At 33.9% G+C, this 19,899-nt stretch overlaps 2 protein-coding genes and 1 long non-coding RNA gene across 5 annotated transcripts; 2 read left to right on the top strand and 1 right to left on the bottom strand.

Annotated features, from left to right (window-relative positions):
* Positions 1-393: 393 nt before the first annotated feature.
* On the top strand, positions 394-3,470 carry LOC136271776 (uncharacterized). Its single transcript, XM_066072257.1, has 2 exons — positions 394-1,083; positions 2,581-3,470. Exons 1-2 carry the CDS (start codon positions 906-908, stop codon positions 3,468-3,470), a joined length of 1,068 nt encoding a protein of 355 aa, XP_065928329.1. The 5' UTR covers positions 394-905.
* Positions 3,471-4,049: 579 nt separating this feature from the next.
* On the top strand, positions 4,050-14,511 carry LOC105323641 (uncharacterized). 3 transcript variants are annotated; one of them, XR_010711414.1, is made up of 6 exons: positions 4,050-4,739; positions 6,237-7,399; positions 7,762-7,888; positions 8,332-8,468; positions 10,489-10,666; positions 12,362-14,511. XR_010711414.1 is itself a non-coding variant. In XM_066077502.1 (5 exons), the coding sequence occupies exons 1-5, from the start codon at positions 4,562-4,564 to the stop codon at positions 12,521-12,523; spliced, it is 1,767 nt and encodes a 588-aa protein (XP_065933574.1). In that variant the 5' UTR covers positions 4,051-4,561; the 3' UTR covers positions 12,524-14,511. The 3 variants fall into 3 exon arrangements, 2 of the variants coding, with proteins under 2 accessions (XP_065933574.1, XP_065933575.1); XM_066077502.1 differs by lacking the exon at positions 10,489-10,666 and having other exon boundaries at positions 4,051-4,739; XM_066077503.1 differs by lacking the exons at positions 4,050-4,739; positions 10,489-10,666 and adding an exon at positions 5,361-5,716.
* A 491-nt stretch (positions 14,512-15,002) lies between these two features.
* On the bottom strand, positions 15,003-19,838 carry LOC117689264 (uncharacterized). The gene is made up of 3 exons (XR_004601606.2): positions 19,631-19,838; positions 15,217-15,287; positions 15,003-15,109 (listed from the first exon to the last, which is right to left on the bottom strand). It is a non-coding gene; the product is annotated as an uncharacterized lncRNA (long non-coding RNA).
* Between the last annotated feature and the right edge of the window lie 61 nt (positions 19,839-19,899).

Below are 19,899 nucleotides of genomic sequence, written 5' to 3'. Positions count from 1 at the left end.
TTTGGAACAGGGCTACACTTTTGCAAGTGCTTAGCTGATGTAGACTCCGTATCGTGTCTCGAGCCTTATAATTGTTCTTCATTTGTTCTACACTTATGTGATGAGTTTTCAATCTTGTCTAGTTTTGGACTGTTGAAATTTGCCAATGACAGAAAACGACTTTAAAATAAACTTTTTAAAAATCCCAAAAAGTGTCATCACCGATTCTATTCATTTTTATTTTAACTATGAAGAAACTGTTCCTTCAACGATTTTACGAATGTGTTATCATGGAAATCGGGGAAGCAATAAAAGGGGGGGGGGCATCCGTTAGCAGGTTCAGTTCATCCTAGCCGTTTGACCCGTAAATAATGATCGATTGCTTTTTGTAAAAAAGAAAAAAAAGTATGCTTCCCTATGGAACGCCTGGACTGTCTTATCATGGCAAAAATAAATTTGTTATGTGCTTATATTATTATGTAGCGTGCTTTAATCGTTATGTGATGTCCTTGTATCATTATGTGGTGTGCTTTTATCATTATGTGGTGTACTCCTTCTATTATGTGATGTGCATTCATTATTATGGCGTGTGCATTTGGTATTATGTGATGTGCATTTGGCATTATGTGATGTGAATTTGACAGTATGTGATGTGCATTCATCCTTATGTGATGTGCAGTTTTCATTATGGCATGTGCATATATCATTATGGCATGTGCTTTTCTAAGTATGTGATGTGGTTCCGTCTTTACCGAATGTACTTTTAAAGATCATTATGCGATATGCTTTTTTCTTTACGCGATGTACTTTTTTATTCATTACGTCATGTACAAACATCCTTTTGTTATGTACAAACATCATTATGTGGTGTGCAAACTTCGTTATGATGATGTGATGACGTCACACTATCCGGGTCATTTGGAAAAATGGACGACATTAAACTAATTTTAAAAAACATTGATCTCCCAAATTTAGCAAATAACTTTGCGGAGGCAAATGTAAACAACGTTGATATTTGCAAAAGTTTAAGCGATGTAGATCTATCGAGGCTTGGAATCGCCACGATCGGCGATAGGATACGTTTTAGGGAAGAGCTTAGACGCAGTAAGTATGCTCACGTGCTCGTGTCTAGAAGACGAATTAATTTGATTTAAAGTTATAATTAATTAATGAAGTTTGAAGCATACATATTAACCTATAGATTAATGTTTACCAATTGCTTGACCAAAAACCTTGCGGGTTTTCACACATTTTATTGTAGAAAATGTTTTGAGAAATAGAAAGTGGATTGAGTTGTTTCCCTTTGCTGGACAAACGAAAAGGTCAAAGGGGGGGGGGGGCAATCTTTCCGATTATTTCCCTTCTTTGTGCTACCAAATATTTTGGCGTCCTTTGAAATTTCTTTAAATCTATTTTATTCCTCTAAATTACAAGTCTACATTTAGAAACCCATGCCCCACCCCACCCCCAAAGATGGACATAACTTTTGTAATATGGGTCTTGCCCTGCTACAGCTTGGGTTTTTCGGATGGGAGGTTGACTTGCACACGATGAGGAAGAAAAAATTCATACATGACTGTGCCCTGGTTTATTTCAATAACTATTTAATTAAAATTAAGCTGTTTTACAGGCATATAGCATTGTTTTGGAAAGGGGGGGGGGGCAGACTCATCCAAAAAATCTTGACAAGCAAAGTATACCTTAACTTTAATTTCACTTTTTATTTCCTTATTTTCAATTCAATTTTTTACATGGTCCCATAAAAAGGGGGGGGGGGCAACTCTATATTAATTCATTTTTTTGTATGTAAATTTCAGAAAAACCAAAGTGGCACCCCCCCTCCCGATGCTACGTACCTGGTTTTTACAATACTCACAGACTTGAAATTAATATATTCTTTTAACCAAACTGAAGAATGACTTGGCAAAAAACGATCACACCGGAAATCAACCTTTCTATCAAATTGAAAGTATAAATGGCATTGGATTAAAAATCATTTAAATTCGCGATAATTGACACTAAACAACAACAAAGAAGTTTAATTTCATTTACACAACTATGGCAGACTGCATGTCACAGTAGTATGTACAATTTAGATAATTTTATTTTAATACAGACCTATTCAATTTACCTGTATTTTGAGATGGCCCATAAAAAGAACCAGATGATAGATTTTCTTAAAATTTCACAAATTTAGAAGAGTGGGTATATTTTACTTTTGGTTAAAAATAAAGGGTTTTGCTCTTGTAGTTTTTACAAACATAGGTTTAAATATATTGTTTCAACTGTGTTTAATCTTAATAAAACTATTATAGTACGTGTGATTTAAAGTTTTAAACAATAAATATAAGCATTACCGGTACATATTGATTGTTCTGTATACAAAGCGATTTTAAATTGATCATTGAGATACATGTATGTCATTTATGTGAAAAATTCAACATGTTACCACTCATGCATCTGATCTGCATGGGGTTAAGGTCACTTCATCATCAATGGGACGGCGGGGGGTTGGGGTTCCAATCCCTACATGTGGTTAATATACACATGTAATAAAAAGTATCTCAATTGTTTTGTACAACAATGTTTCACTTTTTACAGTATCACTTCCATCTCAGAACAATCAGCATAACCAGCATGAAATACGAGCTTTATTCAGACCAGTGAGGGGTACATCTACATCAGGAAGAATTAAAAAGCAGAAGAAAAGAAGAACATGGACCTGTGAATTTATTTGTCTGAGTGAAACAGATGCGATGAAAGTCCCAACAAGAGAGGAAAAACTTGCACTAGTTAAAGCGGGACTTGGCTCCAAAAAGATCCAATTTAATGCAGATGATACAGAGGAGCTATTTCAGCAGAAATTGATTGGTGAGGATGGGTTCAGTAAGCTGAGTGACTGTGGTGGGTTTGAAATAATGAGATGTATAAGTAATTGTAGAAACCTAGAAGTTATTTCTTGTAGAAGAACCCCAGAAGTTATGAAGTCCTTTGTGGGATGTCAAAGTAAACTTTACATCAGACCCATACAACGTGCATTGTCTCTTGAGGCCGACAATTCTTTGTTAACAGAAGCTTCTGCTACCATTACAGAAAAATGTTGTCACTGTGAACAAATAATACCAATAGATGAACTCAGAGACCATGTTTACACTTGTGTGCGAGAAAAGGAACTCTGTTCAGATCAGATTATGAATATTGTGATAGAGTGCTCCTCGCCCCATGAATCTCAATATTATTCAGATGATCTCCCTGATCCTGAATTTGACATTTATAATGCTGCCCTTACAGCTACAAATAATACTGATCAATTAACTAATTCTGCAATCCCAGTACCTAGATCCAATGAGACAGTACCAGTTTTAGAGCCACCAGTTATTCCATCCAGTTCAATTGCATCAACAGCAGAAAACTCAGCGGAAACGTCGAGAACGGAAGCTAGGACAGAATCATACATACAGGAACCTAATAACTGTCATAGGAGTTTTTGAACTCTTAATTCCTAAATCTATGTTACAGGCAATGTCTGTCACATTTCATAGCCACTCAAGGTATGCAATTTTATAATGTTTAAGCTATCGTTTGTAAAATAAGTGTAAAGACTGAGCTTTGTACTAATAGCGACAGCCTGGCTGCAGTAATGTAGCCCTGTCTGACTATTCCTGAAAAAAAAACGATTTGGAACAGGGCTACACTTTTGCAAGTGCTTAGCTGATGTAGACTCCGTATCGTGTCTCGAGCCTTATAATTGTTCTTCATTTGTTCTACACTTATGTGATGAGTTTTCAATCTTGTCTAGTTTTGGACTGTTGAAATTTGCCAATGACAGAAAACGACTTTAAAATAAACTTTTTAAAAATCCCAAAAAGTGTCATCACCGATTCTATTCATTTTTATTTTAACTATGAAGAAACTGTTCCTTCAACGATTTTACGAATGTGTTATCATGGAAATCGGGGAAGCAATAAAAGGGGGGGGGGCATCCGTTAGCAGGTTCAGTTCATCCTAGCCGTTTGACCCGTAAATAATGATCGATTGCTTTTTGTAAAAAAGAAAAAAAAGTATGCTTCCCTATGGAACGCCTGGACTGTCTTATCATGGCAAAAATAAATTTGTTATGTGCTTATATTATTATGTAGCGTGCTTTAATCGTTATGTGATGTCCTTGTATCATTATGTGGTGTGCTTTTATCATTATGTGGTGTACTCCTTCTATTATGTGATGTGCATTCATTATTATGGCGTGTGCATTTGGTATTATGTGATGTGCATTTGGCATTATGTGATGTGAATTTGACAGTATGTGATGTGCATTCATCCTTATGTGATGTGCAGTTTTCATTATGGCATGTGCATATATCATTATGGCATGTGCTTTTCTAAGTATGTGATGTGGTTCCGTCTTTACCGAATGTACTTTTAAAGATCATTATGCGATATGCTTTTTTCTTTACGCGATGTACTTTTTTATTCATTACGTCATGTACAAACATCCTTTTGTTATGTACAAACATCATTATGTGGTGTGCAAACTTCGTTATGATGATGTGATGACGTCACACTATCCGGGTCATTTGGAAAAATGGACGACATTAAACTAATTTTAAAAAACATTGATCTCCCAAATTTAGCAAATAACTTTGCGGAGGCAAATGTAAACAACGTTGATATTTGCAAAAGTTTAAGCGATGTAGATCTATCGAGGCTTGGAATCGCCACGATCGGCGATAGGATACGTTTTAGGGAAGAGCTTAGACGCAGTAAGTATGCTCACGTGCTCGTGTCTAGAAGACGAATTAATTTGATTTAAAGTTATAATTAATTAATGAAGTTTGAAGCATACATATTAACCTATAGATTAATGTTTACCAATTGCTTGACCAAAAACCTTGCGGGTTTTCACACATTTTATTGTAGAAAATGTTTTGAGAAATAGAAAGTGGATTGAGTTGTTTCCCTTTGCTGGACAAACGAAAAGGTCAAAGGGGGGGGGGGGCAATCTTTCCGATTATTTCCCTTCTTTGTGCTACCAAATATTTTGGCGTCCTTTGAAATTTCTTTAAATCTATTTTATTCCTCTAAATTACAAGTCTACATTTAGAAACCCATGCCCCACCCCACCCCCAAAGATGGACATAACTTTTGTAATATGGGTCTTGCCCTGCTACAGCTTGGGTTTTTCGGATGGGAGGTTGACTTGCACACGATGAGGAAGAAAAAATTCATACATGACTGTGCCCTGGTTTATTTCAATAACTATTTAATTAAAATTAAGCTGTTTTACAGGCATATAGCATTGTTTTGGAAAGGGGGGGGGGGCAGACTCATCCAAAAAATCTTGACAAGCAAAGTATACCTTAACTTTAATTTCACTTTTTATTTCCTTATTTTCAATTCAATTTTTTACATGGTCCCATAAAAAGGGGGGGGGGGCAACTCTATATTAATTCATTTTTTTGTATGTAAATTTCAGAAAAACCAAAGTGGCACCCCCCCTCCCGATGCTACGTACCTGGTTTTTACAATACTCACAGACTTGAAATTAATATATTCTTTTAACCAAACTGAAGAATGACTTGGCAAAAAACGATCACACCGGAAATCAACCTTTCTATCAAATTGAAAGTATAAATGGCATTGGATTAAAAATCATTTAAATTCGCGATAATTGACACTAAACAACAACAAAGAAGTTTAATTTCATTTACACAACTATGGCAGACTGCATGTCACAGTAGTATGTACAATTTAGATAATTTTATTTTAATACAGACCTATTCAATTTACCTGTATTTTGAGATGGCCCATAAAAAGAACCAGATGATAGATTTTCTTAAAATTTCACAAATTTAGAAGAGTGGGTATATTTTACTTTTGGTTAAAAATAAAGGGTTTTGCTCTTGTAGTTTTTACAAACATAGGTTTAAATATATTGTTTCAACTGTGTTTAATCTTAATAAAACTATTATAGTACGTGTGATTTAAAGTTTTAAACAATAAATATAAGCATTACCGGTACATATTGATTGTTCTGTATACAAAGCGATTTTAAATTGATCATTGAGATACATGTATGTCATTTATGTGAAAAATTCAACATGTTACCACTCATGCATCTGATCTGCATGGGGTTAAGGTCACTTCATCATCAATGGGACGGCGGGGGGTTGGGGTTCCAATCCCTACATGTGGTTAATATACACATGTAATAAAAAGTATCTCAATTGTTTTGTACAACAATGTTTCACTTTTTACAGTATCACTTCCATCTCAGAACAATCAGCATAACCAGCATGAAATACGAGCTTTATTCAGACCAGTGAGGGGTACATCTACATCAGGAAGAATTAAAAAGCAGAAGAAAAGAAGAACATGGACCTGTGAATTTATTTGTCTGAGTGAAACAGATGCGATGAAAGTCCCAACAAGAGAGGAAAAACTTGCACTAGTTAAAGCGGGACTTGGCTCCAAAAAGATCCAATTTAATGCAGATGATACAGAGGAGCTATTTCAGCAGAAATTGATTGGTGAGGATGGGTTCAGTAAGCTGAGTGACTGTGGTGGGTTTGAAATAATGAGATGTATAAGTAATTGTAGAAACCTAGAAGTTATTTCTTGTAGAAGAACCCCAGAAGTTATGAAGTCCTTTGTGGGATGTCAAAGTAAACTTTACATCAGACCCATACAACGTGCATTGTCTCTTGAGGCCGACAATTCTTTGTTAACAGAAGCTTCTGCTACCATTACAGAAAAATGTTGTCACTGTGAACAAATAATACCAATAGATGAACTCAGAGACCATGTTTACACTTGTGTGCGAGAAAAGGAACTCTGTTCAGATCAGATTATGAATATTGTGATAGAGTGCTCCTCGCCCCATGAATCTCAATATTATTCAGATGATCTCCCTGATCCTGAATTTGACATTTATAATGCTGCCCTTACAGCTACAAATAATACTGATCAATTAACTAATTCTGCAATCCCAGTACCTAGATCCAATGAGACAGTACCAGTTTTAGAGCCACCAGTTATTCCATCCAGTTCAATTGCATCAACAGCAGAAAACTCAGCGGAAACGTCGAGAACGGAAGCTAGGACAGAATCATACATACAGGAACCTAATGCAGACTTGGTGGGATCAACAGGAAATTCGGATTCATGGAAATATGAAACTATTTCAAATATAATTAAATTTTGCTCAGAAAAAAAGATTGAGGATCCTATTGAAATTTTGAAAATTGCGCAAGATAAAATTATTAAAGGCAGAAAACTGGAACTAGAATCTGAAAGTGGAACAATAGAAGGAGCGACCAATTTTATTTTGGTGGACAGAGAGAACCTGTTAGAGACAGCATTTGTTGAAATAAAAGAGATTGTTGATCTCAGAAATACATTGGAAGTCCAATTTTATGAAGAAGTAAGATAATTATTATTTTGTTACTGGGGATTTTAATGACTCTTCTATCTCTATTTAATATTTCACAATAATGTTACCTATGCTTATTTGAATGTTTTCAAATCCCCTTTACACTGTGCATGATTTTAATAAATGTCTAGATGCAATTTTACAAATAGATGTACTTATAGCTTACAAAACTTATGGTCCCAACTGTAAAATATTAATATACTTCATAGAAAATAGAAATCCTTCATATGATATGTAAAATTAACATTATTCTAGAATTTAGGTACATTCGTACCGTTTTACCAGTTTTACAGTAGTGTACAATTAAGCATAGATGTATAAAAAAACCACATGCATATATATCTTGTTTACAGAATGCTGTTGACCTTGGTGGGCCTCGCAGAGAATTTTTTACATTGGTATTGAGGCAGATACAAGAACATTACTTTGATCCTGTTCGGGAATACTCAGACAATTATGAAATAGTTGGAAAGATATTGGGTAAGAGATTACATGTGTTGACTAAAGTGAGGGGTATGTATGATAGCAGACAAAAATTTCTGAATTTGTGCATAGAAAAAGCATATACTGAATTATTTTTGCCCCATGTTTATTTTTGTCCTTCTTTACATATACTTGCATTCAGTTTCGCCCGTTTTGAATTCACCTAAGAACAGTTAACATTGTTATTTGAAGGAGATACATGTATATAAAATAAAGTTGAGACATTTGAATTGCCCATGCAGTCTTAATTTTACTTTTTACATGGGCGAAAGAGGCAAAAGTACTAAACAGGGGCAAATTTTTTCCCTATATCATATGAAGTATACATGTATATATATATTTTTTTATATATATTTAACAATAGTGAATTGTTTTGAACTTGTAATCAGCTTGACAGTCGATTGGAAATGTGAAAAGATGTATGTTTGCATTTTTTCAAGCTTTAAGTATGCTCCAAAGTGGACCTTTGCCAAGAGTGCTATCAGCCAGTTTAGTTGAGGAGGTGTTTAACAATTCTTCACCAAGGGCATTTGTGCATGATTTACGAAGAGGACTGGATGCATTATGTTTATATGAGGTAACATTGATTGACAATCAAAACCACTCGTCCCTAATGATATAATCTCATTGTGTTTACCAGTAAGGCCTAAGAAAAAAAATTGTTGGTTTCCGCTTTCCCGACCGACCCTAGCTTTTACCCCCGGACTCAAAACTTTTTTGAAGGATTTTTGATGGAAAATCGTTTATTTTCGTTTTTATCCGATTTGGAAAAAAATTACTCAAAATTTTGGTCACAAAAACGCTTGAAGCAGTTACTCTTCTCAAATCAGTGTAACTCAAACATTTTGTTTCAAAATGGCTGTATGTTTCCATATGTGTTGTAGATTTTAATAATGCTCTCATCGTCGGCAAATATCATTTTTGTGTTTTCTTAAGACCAGCTTAATAGTCAAAAATGATATTAAAAGTATTTCTCATTTTATACCATTCAGCAGTGTCAGTGTATCTAACCGGCATTTATGGATACTCTAATATTAAAGGAAAAAAAAAATTGAAAAAATAAAAAAAAATTCCGACTGACCGACCCTACTTTTTTTCAGCATGAAAGAGGAAACAAACTATTTTTTTTTGTTAGGCCTAACTGTAATTTTGGCAGTTATAAATGAATAACGAAAGAGCTGTGCTTAATGAGGAAACGATACTAGATGTATTAATTTTAGTGAAAGATGATAATAATTTATTGTTTGTTAGGATTTCATCAACATATGATTTTATGGACCTTTATTCCAAAATATAGCCAAATGTCTCCTGGTCCACACACACACACACACACACACATTATCTTTTTGCCTATAAACTTAGAAAGAAAATAAAATTCCATATATTTATACCCCCGCTCCATAGGAGAAGGGGGTATACTGTTTTACCCTTGTGTGTCTGTCTGTCCTTCTGTCTGTCCGTCCATAACAAAACTTTCTGTCGCATTTATCTCAGCAACTATTTATCGCAGATCTATGCCAACTTTCTGTAAAATGTCGACTTTGCTTATTTTGCATATTCACATCAGAGCGGGGTATCACTAGTGAGCATTGGCTCACAGATATCTTGTTTAAATTAAAATGTGAATACTGTTTAATACCTGGTACTTTTTTACATCTTTTTAAAGAGCTCTTCTTCTAAAGGACAATATTTTTCACTCGAAAATGGCCACAGCTCAAGATCTCATAAAAGTTAAAATTATATATACATGTATTAGTAACTAGTGTTTTTTAAGGGTCCTCCACACCCTTGGGAAAAGTTCTGCACAGATTTACTGAACTCCTAAATTACTTAAAAATATAGATTTCTAGCATGTGTTTGACTCAAAAATGACAGAAAGCCATTTTAATTTTGGGAGAAAAACCAACTTTAAAAATTTATCACTAAATTTCAGTAAATTCATGGAAAAATTTTCCTACAGTATTCAAACACAAAACATGCAGTAGTTTGCAGCTGCAACCATTGTGCTATAGAGATGGATAACAAAATTGGCAATTATATAACACAGTTTCACAAAGGGTCAAATTCGCATTTTGTGGTGTCCTGTCATAAAAAGTAGAAGCCACGGGTAGCGAGGATTCTTAAAGCTGAACACCGCTTGTAAAACTTAAAGCTGAACACCGCTCGTAAAAAGGCACTGTTTGCCATATTTTTCCATCATCACCGCTTCCCTACAACCCCTATATGAGCTGCACACCTCTTAACAGTTTTTAGAAATTTCACTGTAGAAGTCTCACCTGTGCTGTGTTAATCGGTCGTGGTGAAATTTTACACACTTTTTTAAAGCCAAGAGAATACCAGCATCAAATAAACAGGTCAATGCATTATTGCAAACAGAATACGCATATAAAATGAGAAGAAATTGCATAAAACCCAAAGACCATGAAATGAATACTACACGTCGGCCACAAGTTTCAGGTTTGCAATCGGCTGTAACAAAATTGAAGAGTTTATATACCTGTGTGAAAGTGCCTGTTCATGAGCAGTGTTCAGCATTAAGAAGTATTTGCTATTTTGAATGGTCAGTTTGTCATTACACTTCCACTTGTTTTTAACAGCTGGCTTGTCATCTTCCAACATTTATCCATCTTTTTACACCTCGGGATCGATAGAAAATTACATTAAAGCTGCTTACAAGCACAATTAAACCACAGTTTTCTCCAGAAGGAAGTAATAGAAGACAAAAAGAAAGCAAAATTTATGCAAAATATGTGAAATATTTGAGAGAGGCTGCAAGTAAGTACAAATACAAGATATTTGATGTACCGTAGGAGTACATGTATTACTGGTACATGTATATTGTATAGGGGGAAATATTTGCCCTTGTTTGATTTACTACCGGTGTTTGCACTCATTTACAGTGAACTACATGGAAGCGTTTAATAGGTGTTAACTCCAGAACTTCTAACTTTTCTTATTTACCCATTAAACATATTCTCTCTCTCTCTCTCTCCTTCTCTCTCTCTCAACTCCGCCTTCTACGATCCGATTGGACAAGGGTCAGTCAAAACATTATGTTGAAACTTTTTTGGAGTTGCCGCCTATTAAGCGTTTCTACGTAGTTCGCTATACAGTCAGAATGTTAAAAACAAGCAACTGTTTGCAGTTAATATACATGTATTAGTAAAACCATGAATATAACATATATATACATGTCGCTCTCGAGCGCTAGCAACTTTTACTGGAATACGCATGCTCGACTTCAAGGTAGGGCATTGTGGGAATACTACTGTAGATAAACTGTACCATGTCAATTTCGTTTTTATCATCTACATATGTTCTGAAATTTTGTATTTTGATGTAAATGCCAAAAAGTAACAGTATCTTAGGTCTTATAATACATTAAACAATTTAAAAAAAAAAACAGCTTTTTTTAACAACCTTCAATCTTGGAAAACAACATCGGATATTTTTTCCGAGCTTGTCTGAAAGGCCTGAGAATATACGATTGCTCCAAAACAGTACCAGTGGTTCTACTGATCCCGTATTTTTTTTTATCAGAAAATTGGAAGTATTTTCAGTAAATACAGAATGATTAAAGCACAGTTAATGAGTTATCCCATTGCCGATGTCAAACCCACTCTAAATTCACCACCCCACCCAAAACACAACTACAGTGCATTCCTACTAATATTTAATCGATTCAAAAAATTAAACCAATGGTTTAGAAGTCTTCTTTTGTGTTTTATTATGGCTACAGCACTAGCTTACCAATCTTTTTAAAAGACAAGCTTGTGATCTCTTTAATGTTGAACTTCAACTGCCTTTAAGGTAAGTTATTAGGTCCCAGGTCTGTAGGCACCCTACAGTGATCACTTCGCCCTTCCATCCATCAGAGATCTCTTGTTGGGAGCATATCATCTCTCCCCTTGGCCAAATCTTACTTATACTTCATCCACAGAAAGCCTTTGGGTAGAGGATGTGCAATTACCTTAAACCATGTTTCTAGGTCTAAGGTTAAGGTCATGGCAGAATTATATGCAAAAAAGCTGAAACTTGTATGGAAGCATCATCATGTACCCAAGTGTAGATTCAAGTTTGTTCAAATTGTGACCCCCAGGGGTAGGGTGGGGCCACAATGGGGGTTTGTATTTTACATAGGGATTTATAGAAAAAAATCAAAATTCTCTTCAAGTCTTATCATCCTTTTCTCTATTACATTATGTATTTGAGTGGGACCATTTGAGATGTTCACTATTTCAATAATATCTACTTTGTTTTGCTCTACTGAGCTGTAGCCTTAAAGCAGCTTTTCTCATCTAAAGTTGTCTTGCGTCTGTAGTCATTAGCACTGTATGGTGTTATCTTTATCATACTAGTTATTGTTGTATGGTGCAGTTATTTACAGTTATTTAACTGCTTTCCAGTAGGAAATAAATTTCATTTTATTAGAATTTTGTAAATAACAAAACCCATGTTCTTGTTTTTTAGGTGGTAGACGTGGGGATGTTACTCTTGCAAAAATTCTTCGGTTTTGCACTGGATCAGAAGAGGAACCACCACTTGGTTACCAGATTCAGCCAACAATGGAATTTGTCGAAAGACAATCATTCCTGCCAACAGGAAATACATGCATCAACAAAATGCAATTAACCATACCTGTAAATGAGGAGCCAACAGAAGATGCACTGTTCAACTTTTTTGACTTTGCGTTTTGCAATTCGTACTTTGGTTTACAATGATTAAGTGAGCTTTTCAGACCACGCAATGTTGTCCGCCTGTCCATGGCAACTTTTTATACACACTCTCTGTAGGAGAGGGGGTATACTGTTTTACCCTTGTGTGTCTGTCTGTCTGTTTGTCCTTCAGTCTGTCTATAACAGAAATTTCGGTTGCATTTTTCTCAGCAACTATTCATTGCAGGGGCTTGAAATTTTAACGCACTATTTGTTTAGGCATGCCATATGTTGGGATCTAGTTTTGTACCAATCTTACATCAACTTCCTGTTAAATGACAACATTTTTTATTTTAAGCCAAAATTTTCAAACAAATTTTCCTCAAAGATTACACAGCAACTTTTCATTGCAGATGCTTAACCTTAACACAGGCTTTGATAAGGCATGTTATATGATGGAATTCGTTTTTGTACCAATTGGACATCAATTTCCTGTTAAATGATGACTTTGTGTATACGTTTAGCCCACCGGTAAATTTTATTTTTGTCAAAGATTTCTCAGCAACTTCCGGTATTCATCGCAGATGCGTGAAATATTAAGACATTCAAGTTTGTTTAGGCATGCCATATGGAGTGAATTAGTTTTTTATCATAAGTCAACTTTCTGTTAAATGTTGACTTTTCTTTTTTTGCATATACACATCAGATCGGGGGTATTACTAGTGAGCATTGGTTCACGGATATCTTGTTCATTTTCAAAGATTACTTGTTTTATAGCCTTCCACATAAAAAATGAAACTGAATATTATAAAAGCTTGATTATTAAAGGCATGCAGGTCTCTTTAAAATTACCAAAATTTTGCAATTTTGATCCCTGCCGCTAAGGTATAGATAAGTTGAGATTCCTCAGATTCTTGAACCCCACCCCAAGCCCATTTTTACAGTTTTAATTTTAATAAAAACATTAATATTTGTATGAACTGTGTCATGTTAAAGTTTGTCCTTGGACTGTGTCATGTTAAAATTGGTTCTTAGACTTCTTGTTTTGAATAGAAACTTAAATATTTGTATGAACTCTGTCATGATAAAGTTGGTCCTCGGACTTTTTGTTTCAAATAGAAACTTTACTATTTGTATGAACTCTTGTCATGTTAAGTTGGTCCTTGGACTGTGTAATGTTAAGTTTGTCCTTGGACTTCTTGTTTTGAATAGATACTTTAATATCTGTTTTGAACTCTGTCATGATAAAGTTGGTCCTCTGACTTTTTGTTTCAAATAGAAACTTTAATATTTGTATGAACTCTTGTCATGTTAAGTTGGTCCTTGGACTGTGTCATGTTAAGTATGTCATTGGACTGTGTCATGTTAAGTTGGTCCTTGGACTGTGTCATGTTAAAGTTGGTTCTTGGAATTCTTGTTTTGAATAGATATACTTTAAGATTTGTATGAACTGTCTCATAAGTTTGCTCATGAACTTCTTGTTTTGAATAGAAACTTTATCAGGATTTCTAAACATTGACTTAAATGAAAGTTTGTGTGGTAAATGTATATTTTGTTAAAGGAATATCAGCAAAAAGTTAAATATCTTAAAGTTTTGTACTGATGACATGTTTGTCAAATTGTTTCCTGTACATTTCTGATTTTTAGCTCACCAAGACGAAGTGTGGGGGGGGGGGGGGGGGGGGGGGTGTTGGGGGGAGCTTATGCTACACACCTGACTACGTTGTTTAATGTTTTTGGTGCAGCTCCTATATCTAAGTCATTACTTGTCCTACCTTCACCAAACTTGCATGGATGGTACATCTTAACCTACTTAAATACTTTATAGACTTAAAATATCATATTAGAATATGTCAGGCTTCACAGGATTTGATCACGTGACCAACCAACTTCGTATCCGGTGAACATTTTAAATTGCTGTTTATTTCTCTCTTATATATATATATATATATATATATATATATATATATATATATATATATATATACAATGTGTATATATATATATATATGTGCACACACAATGGTATTTAATCATATTATGAATATTTTATCATATAACATAACTTTTTGGTATAATATGATTCAGTTTTGTATTTTATCATTATGAAATTGTATAATATGATCTGTTATTATATGATTGTATCAGATTGTTTGATATTTTACAAGTATATAATATAATTAGGCATGCCAAGCCAATTTTAAAATGGTATTATGAGATTAAAATCTTTGTATATTTCAATTCTGTTACCTGCTATTAAGCTTAAAAATTCATTGTTTTTGAAAAATTCCAACATTATATATTTTTAAAATATTTTTGAAGTTTGCACTTTTAACATATACAATTGAATTTTTACATATAAAATGTCACCTCCATTTTCATACCTTTAAACCACTGAAATTTTTTTTTTGTTAACACAAAACTCAAGAGAATTGATAAAAGAACAATGTCCAGTGTGAAATTTTCATTAAACATACAATTTTATTAATTATAATTAACAATGAAATGAAAATTGTTAGTTTATTTTGGTCGATCAGCTAGATCTCTGGCCCCCATGCAATGTCTGTAAATAGAATTAAAAAAATATTAATTTATGTGATATTTGCATATCAATAAAATGAATAAATAAACAAGATATCTCAGTAATACTATTTACTAATACATAATTACCTGTTTAGAAATGAATCAGAACAGTATACAGAAGTCTTAACTCGGGAACCATGAAATCTCTGCTAACATGTCTGAAACCAAGCAAAAGTAAATTTTGTAAGATATTTTAAATTTTTAACAAATTGTATGATTAATGGACTGATGAAATGTATTGCTTTAATAAATTGAAATGTTTAAGTTTTATTTTCAGTGATGAAGAGTAAATGCAATTCTCATAATTATCATACAGTGTATTATTAATACTAGCACCAATATAGAAATGTGAAGTCTGAATTGAAAAAAAAAACAACCCACAACTATAAGAACAAAACAAAGAAGACAAGCCTGCAACTTCTATCAGTTTTCAATAGTACATATGATAAATAATTAAAAACAAAATGTTTTTTAGTAAAAAAGAAATAAAATTTTAGTATTCCATGAAGTATGAAGTTCACAACTGTAAAGGTCTTTTCCAAAACTTTCAACAACAGAAAAACAACCGAAATGCCATACATTCAACTGATACCTCTGGTATAATCTCTAAATCACCCTTTTTATAATCATCCAAAAGTTTGTAAGTGTACACACACTTTGTAATTCCATCTTCTGCCACATCATTATCATACACAATGTTATAGAAGTTCACAAAACCTGGCACAACACTTATAACCCTTCCTATGTAATTGCCATTTGAAAATCTATGTTTAACCCTTTTCCCAACCAATAATGGAGTCCTAATTCTTTGTGGTTCAGTATCTGGGCCATGATAAGCAGCATCTATAAGCTTCAGCAAGTTTTCTCTCAATACAGAAATAGGATGCTTTTTACCTTTAGAGCTAAACTTAAATACCTCTTTGTTTTCATGTTTTTGCTTCAACATCTTTTGTCTAAATCGAAGTTGAGCCTCAAGTGCTTTCCTTTTCTCATTCTCCTTCTCAATCTCACCAAGTGCTGCATCAACTCTTTCCCTCGACTGCCAAAGCCCATAATATGCTATTTCATTTGTTTGTTTTTCCCGCTGTGCAAGTAAATTTTGCTCCTTTTTAGCAAGAGCAACCTTTTTTTCTTCTAAAAGCTGTCTTCGCTTTAAAACAATATCATGGCACCGCTCTTTAAATTGTGCTCTAAGCTCCCTTCCTTCCGAAATACCCTTACTTATCATCTCGTGTTTTTCTTGATCTGGTAAAGAATCTAACCATTTGGATGTTTTGTTAAATGAAAACATGATGAATGCCTCATTTGTTATGGTTGATGCGTTTGGGCGAAAACTTATAAAGTTGTCTAACATTCCAAACACTCTCTCACTCATTTTATTGTGTGGAACAACAGATTTGCTTTGATCTTTGAGTTTATCAGAAGGGTTATTGTATGCTCCTCCAGGTAAATGTTCTCTTAAGGCGCCAGAAACAAGTTTATGGAAGCCACAAAACAGCAATTGGGCAAGCTGAATAGCAATATGATCAAATTCATCATTTGGTTTCACTAGTTCTTCATAAAGTTTGTCTTTAACAATTAAACTCTCTTCAAATGGGTACTCATCTCCATTCACAAATCCTGATGCATCTGTGCTCTGTCTTTCAAGGTATACAGTAAGGCTTTCAAAATATGTGTTAAGATCTAAAATATTGAGGTTCTTTTCAATAATTCTCCAAAACGGTGCAGTTATCAATTTTGATATTAATCCCAACACCTTGCAGGCAGCAAGGAAAACTGGATTCTTAATTAAATGAGCAATTATCTTGTGCAGATTGTTTGTAACTCCATGAACATTGTTTAGAAATGTACTGATTGTCTCTCTGTGGTAGTAAACTACCTCAGCAATAAAAAAGATTACATTGAACCTGTTTCCCCGGAATGGAATAAATAATACTTTTTTATCCCTTGAACTGCAATAAACTTTGAATTCTGCAAATGCACCACATTTCTCATCGCCTCCACAAGAGAAACATTTTGAGCAACATCTCATTAAAGTTAATGTTTTAGCCTCGCTTTTTGAAAAATAACATTCACTTTCCTGGTCAGTTTCAGGATCTTCAACAACATTAGATTCAGAATTTCCTTGTTCATCTTCAAACTTTTTGAGAATAGGTGATGTGCACTCTGCCATATTTACAAGTAGATGAAGTGCACAAAAGAAGTTATTAACTTTGCTGCACATGAGTTTTTGTTCATTACTGAGTACTTCCCAGTCCTTTTTAACAATAGACAAAATTTCCGATTTATACTGCTGCAAAAGTTCTGTGAATGATATGTTTACTTTAGCCCTATCAGACATGAAACTTTGGATGTTGCTTATGATTGTATGACCAACTGATACATCTTCATTGATTATCATTTCCTCACAAGCAGATGATATGTCGTTGAGAATTTCTTTGAAAGTGTCCAGTGTTGTTGAGGCTGCTTTATTATGCATGTCTCTTAGTCCCAGGCAAAAGACCTCTTTTTCTTCATTGCTTGCAAGGAATGTTTGGTAAGTCTTGCCTTTCTTTCTCGTTTCATCTCCATACAAACAAAGGTTTTTCTGTTGTCCCAGTTTCACACCAATGTGTTTTTGTCCGATTGCTACCTTTTCACACACAATGTTGTCTACTGTTTGTCTTGATGGCAATTTATTAGCTACTTTGTTTCCTAACTTTAAAACGCTTTCAATAACTGATGGGATGTTTTTAGTGGCAACATTAAGAGAGGTCAATTTCATTATACATTCTCTAACCTTGGGGGTGTATGATCCAGAATCTTCATCAAATATTTTCATTTCAACATCATCATCCAATAAATTCAACAAATAATCTCTTTCCTGTTCCAGTGCTTTTATATCACTTTTCAACTTCAATAATTCTTTTGCAGAGTCATCATTACCCTCTGGTTTTGTCTCGTGAGGAACAGATTGTAGTTTTGTAAGCTCAGTCTGCATAGTTTTATATTCAGACAACAATTCCTTACATCTTTCTTTTTCTTTTGTAAGCAAATATGAGCAATCTCTCTCCAGTTTTTGATACTTTTTAGCCGTTTTTATTTTTAATTCATCTCGTTTTCTTTTTCTCATTAGTAGTAAATTCTCATACCTAAGTTTTCTTGTTTTTGCTTTCCATTCATCAACCTCTTTTTTTCTTTTTTTTTCTTTTTCTGTTATTTCTTTTAATTTATTTTGCTGTAAATGTTTTGACGCCTCTATTTCTTCTTCACAGAGAAGTTCTCTATGCTTAATTTTTTCATTTTGTTCTTTTAATGTGTTGCTCAAAGACATCAATGTTAAATTAACTGCTTCAGACTCGAATTGTGCCATAATTGGCTTTTTAACACCTCGTGTTACTGTCCCTACAGGAATTTCAAAATTTAAAGCTTCAAAATCGGTTCTGTATTTCCCCTTTTTTTTCTTTAAGTTTTCATTTGTGCGTCTTAATTTCCTTACTAAAGCATCTGCATTAATAATTTCATTTTCTCCTATATAGTCTTTAAAAATTTGGTCAATTTTACATAGAGGAACATTGTCATTTTTCATTTTTTCAAACATGTTTACGGCATCTTTATTGGTTATGAGTGGCATTTTTTTTGGGGGGGGGGGGGGTGTTATTTAACAGATATCATTACAGTCATCCAGAATTGTCATTTTTCCTCCTCGATTTTCAATTAAAGCCCTATTTATTTCAAAAATGCTGCTTGGGATATCTAATAGTCCAATGAGTTTCTTTTCACGTTTGAAAAAAATTTCGTCCGTGATATCTTCTATCAAAGTTTCAATGAACTCTGTTTCCTGATACAGGTAGTCTTCTACCTTTATTTCAAAAATATCTCTAGCTTTTAGATAGTTGTTATCATCATAAATCTCTTTAACAAATTTGTCAAAAATGCTCAGTAATTTTCTGGCATTATCTGAACATGTTTTGCTGGCTAAACGGCCATCCAAAATTTTCCTGACAAAGGAAAGTTTAGGAACACAAAACCCCGCTCTTTGCCTTTCAAGTACCTCACAAAGATGAGAACTCTTTGACATACTCTTGATCTGTTGAAAGTAGTAAATGAATGCCATTACAATATGTAAATCGCCTACCATAATCAATTCAATATACATTTCGAATTTCCTCTGTTGACATATCGAAATTAACGTTAAAATCTTATTATCTGATCGAAGATAATCCGTAATAAGAACAATTTCAATAATATGGTTTCAAAATAACTTTAAATACAAGCATAAACTACGCTATATATCTTTGAAAATGAAATAAAAGGTGAAAATCAGTGTGAAATATGGGAGCCGCCATTTTTGAACGGAAACGAGGCTATCAACACACCACATATTATTTCGACAAAATATACATATTGTCGTGCATTCTTTCATCATTTCTTATAATAATTAACGACATAAAGTATGATATATTTTACCTATCATAGTTAAAAGGTTGCCTTTGCATTTAAAAAGACAAAACACACTTACCGCTCTCTTTCAGCTTATTTTTCTTTGATAAAAACACGTGTTTCTCCAGAAGTAGAGAGAAAGGCATGCGCTTGGATCATTTCGTAAACTGGTTCCTTTAACATTCGGAATATATCGTACGTTTTCTTCGAGTTGTAAGCCGTAAAAGACAACAACCCTCATGCCTAAAATACGCATGACGTCAGAGACATATAAAAAATAGAGAAGATCGAGTTACGGCCCTTTGCTTTGGCATGCCTAATATAATGCAATGTATTTTAAATTCTATC

This window comes from Magallana gigas, chromosome 2 (genome assembly GCF_963853765.1).
Source record: "Magallana gigas chromosome 2, xbMagGiga1.1, whole genome shotgun sequence".
Lineage (NCBI taxonomy): Eukaryota > Metazoa > Mollusca > Bivalvia > Ostreida > Ostreidae > Magallana > Magallana gigas.
This window is presented reverse-complemented; position numbering and strand designations above follow the sequence as displayed.

Coding starts and splice junctions, on each gene's coding strand:
- LOC136271776 (XM_066072257.1), top strand. CDS start 906: ATGGACGACATTAAACTAATTTTAAAAAACATTGATCTCCCAAATTTA. Junction 1,084..2,580: donor TAGGGAAGAGCTTAGACGCA/GTAAGTATGCTC, acceptor CACTTTTTACAG/TATCACTTCCATCTCAGAAC.
- LOC105323641 (XM_066077502.1), top strand. CDS start 4,562: ATGGACGACATTAAACTAATTTTAAAAAACATTGATCTCCCAAATTTA. Junction 7,400..7,761: donor AAGTCCAATTTTATGAAGAA/GTAAGATAATTA, acceptor TCTTGTTTACAG/AATGCTGTTGACCTTGGTGG. Junction 7,889..8,331: donor AATAGTTGGAAAGATATTGG/GTAAGAGATTAC, acceptor CATTTTTTCAAG/CTTTAAGTATGCTCCAAAGT.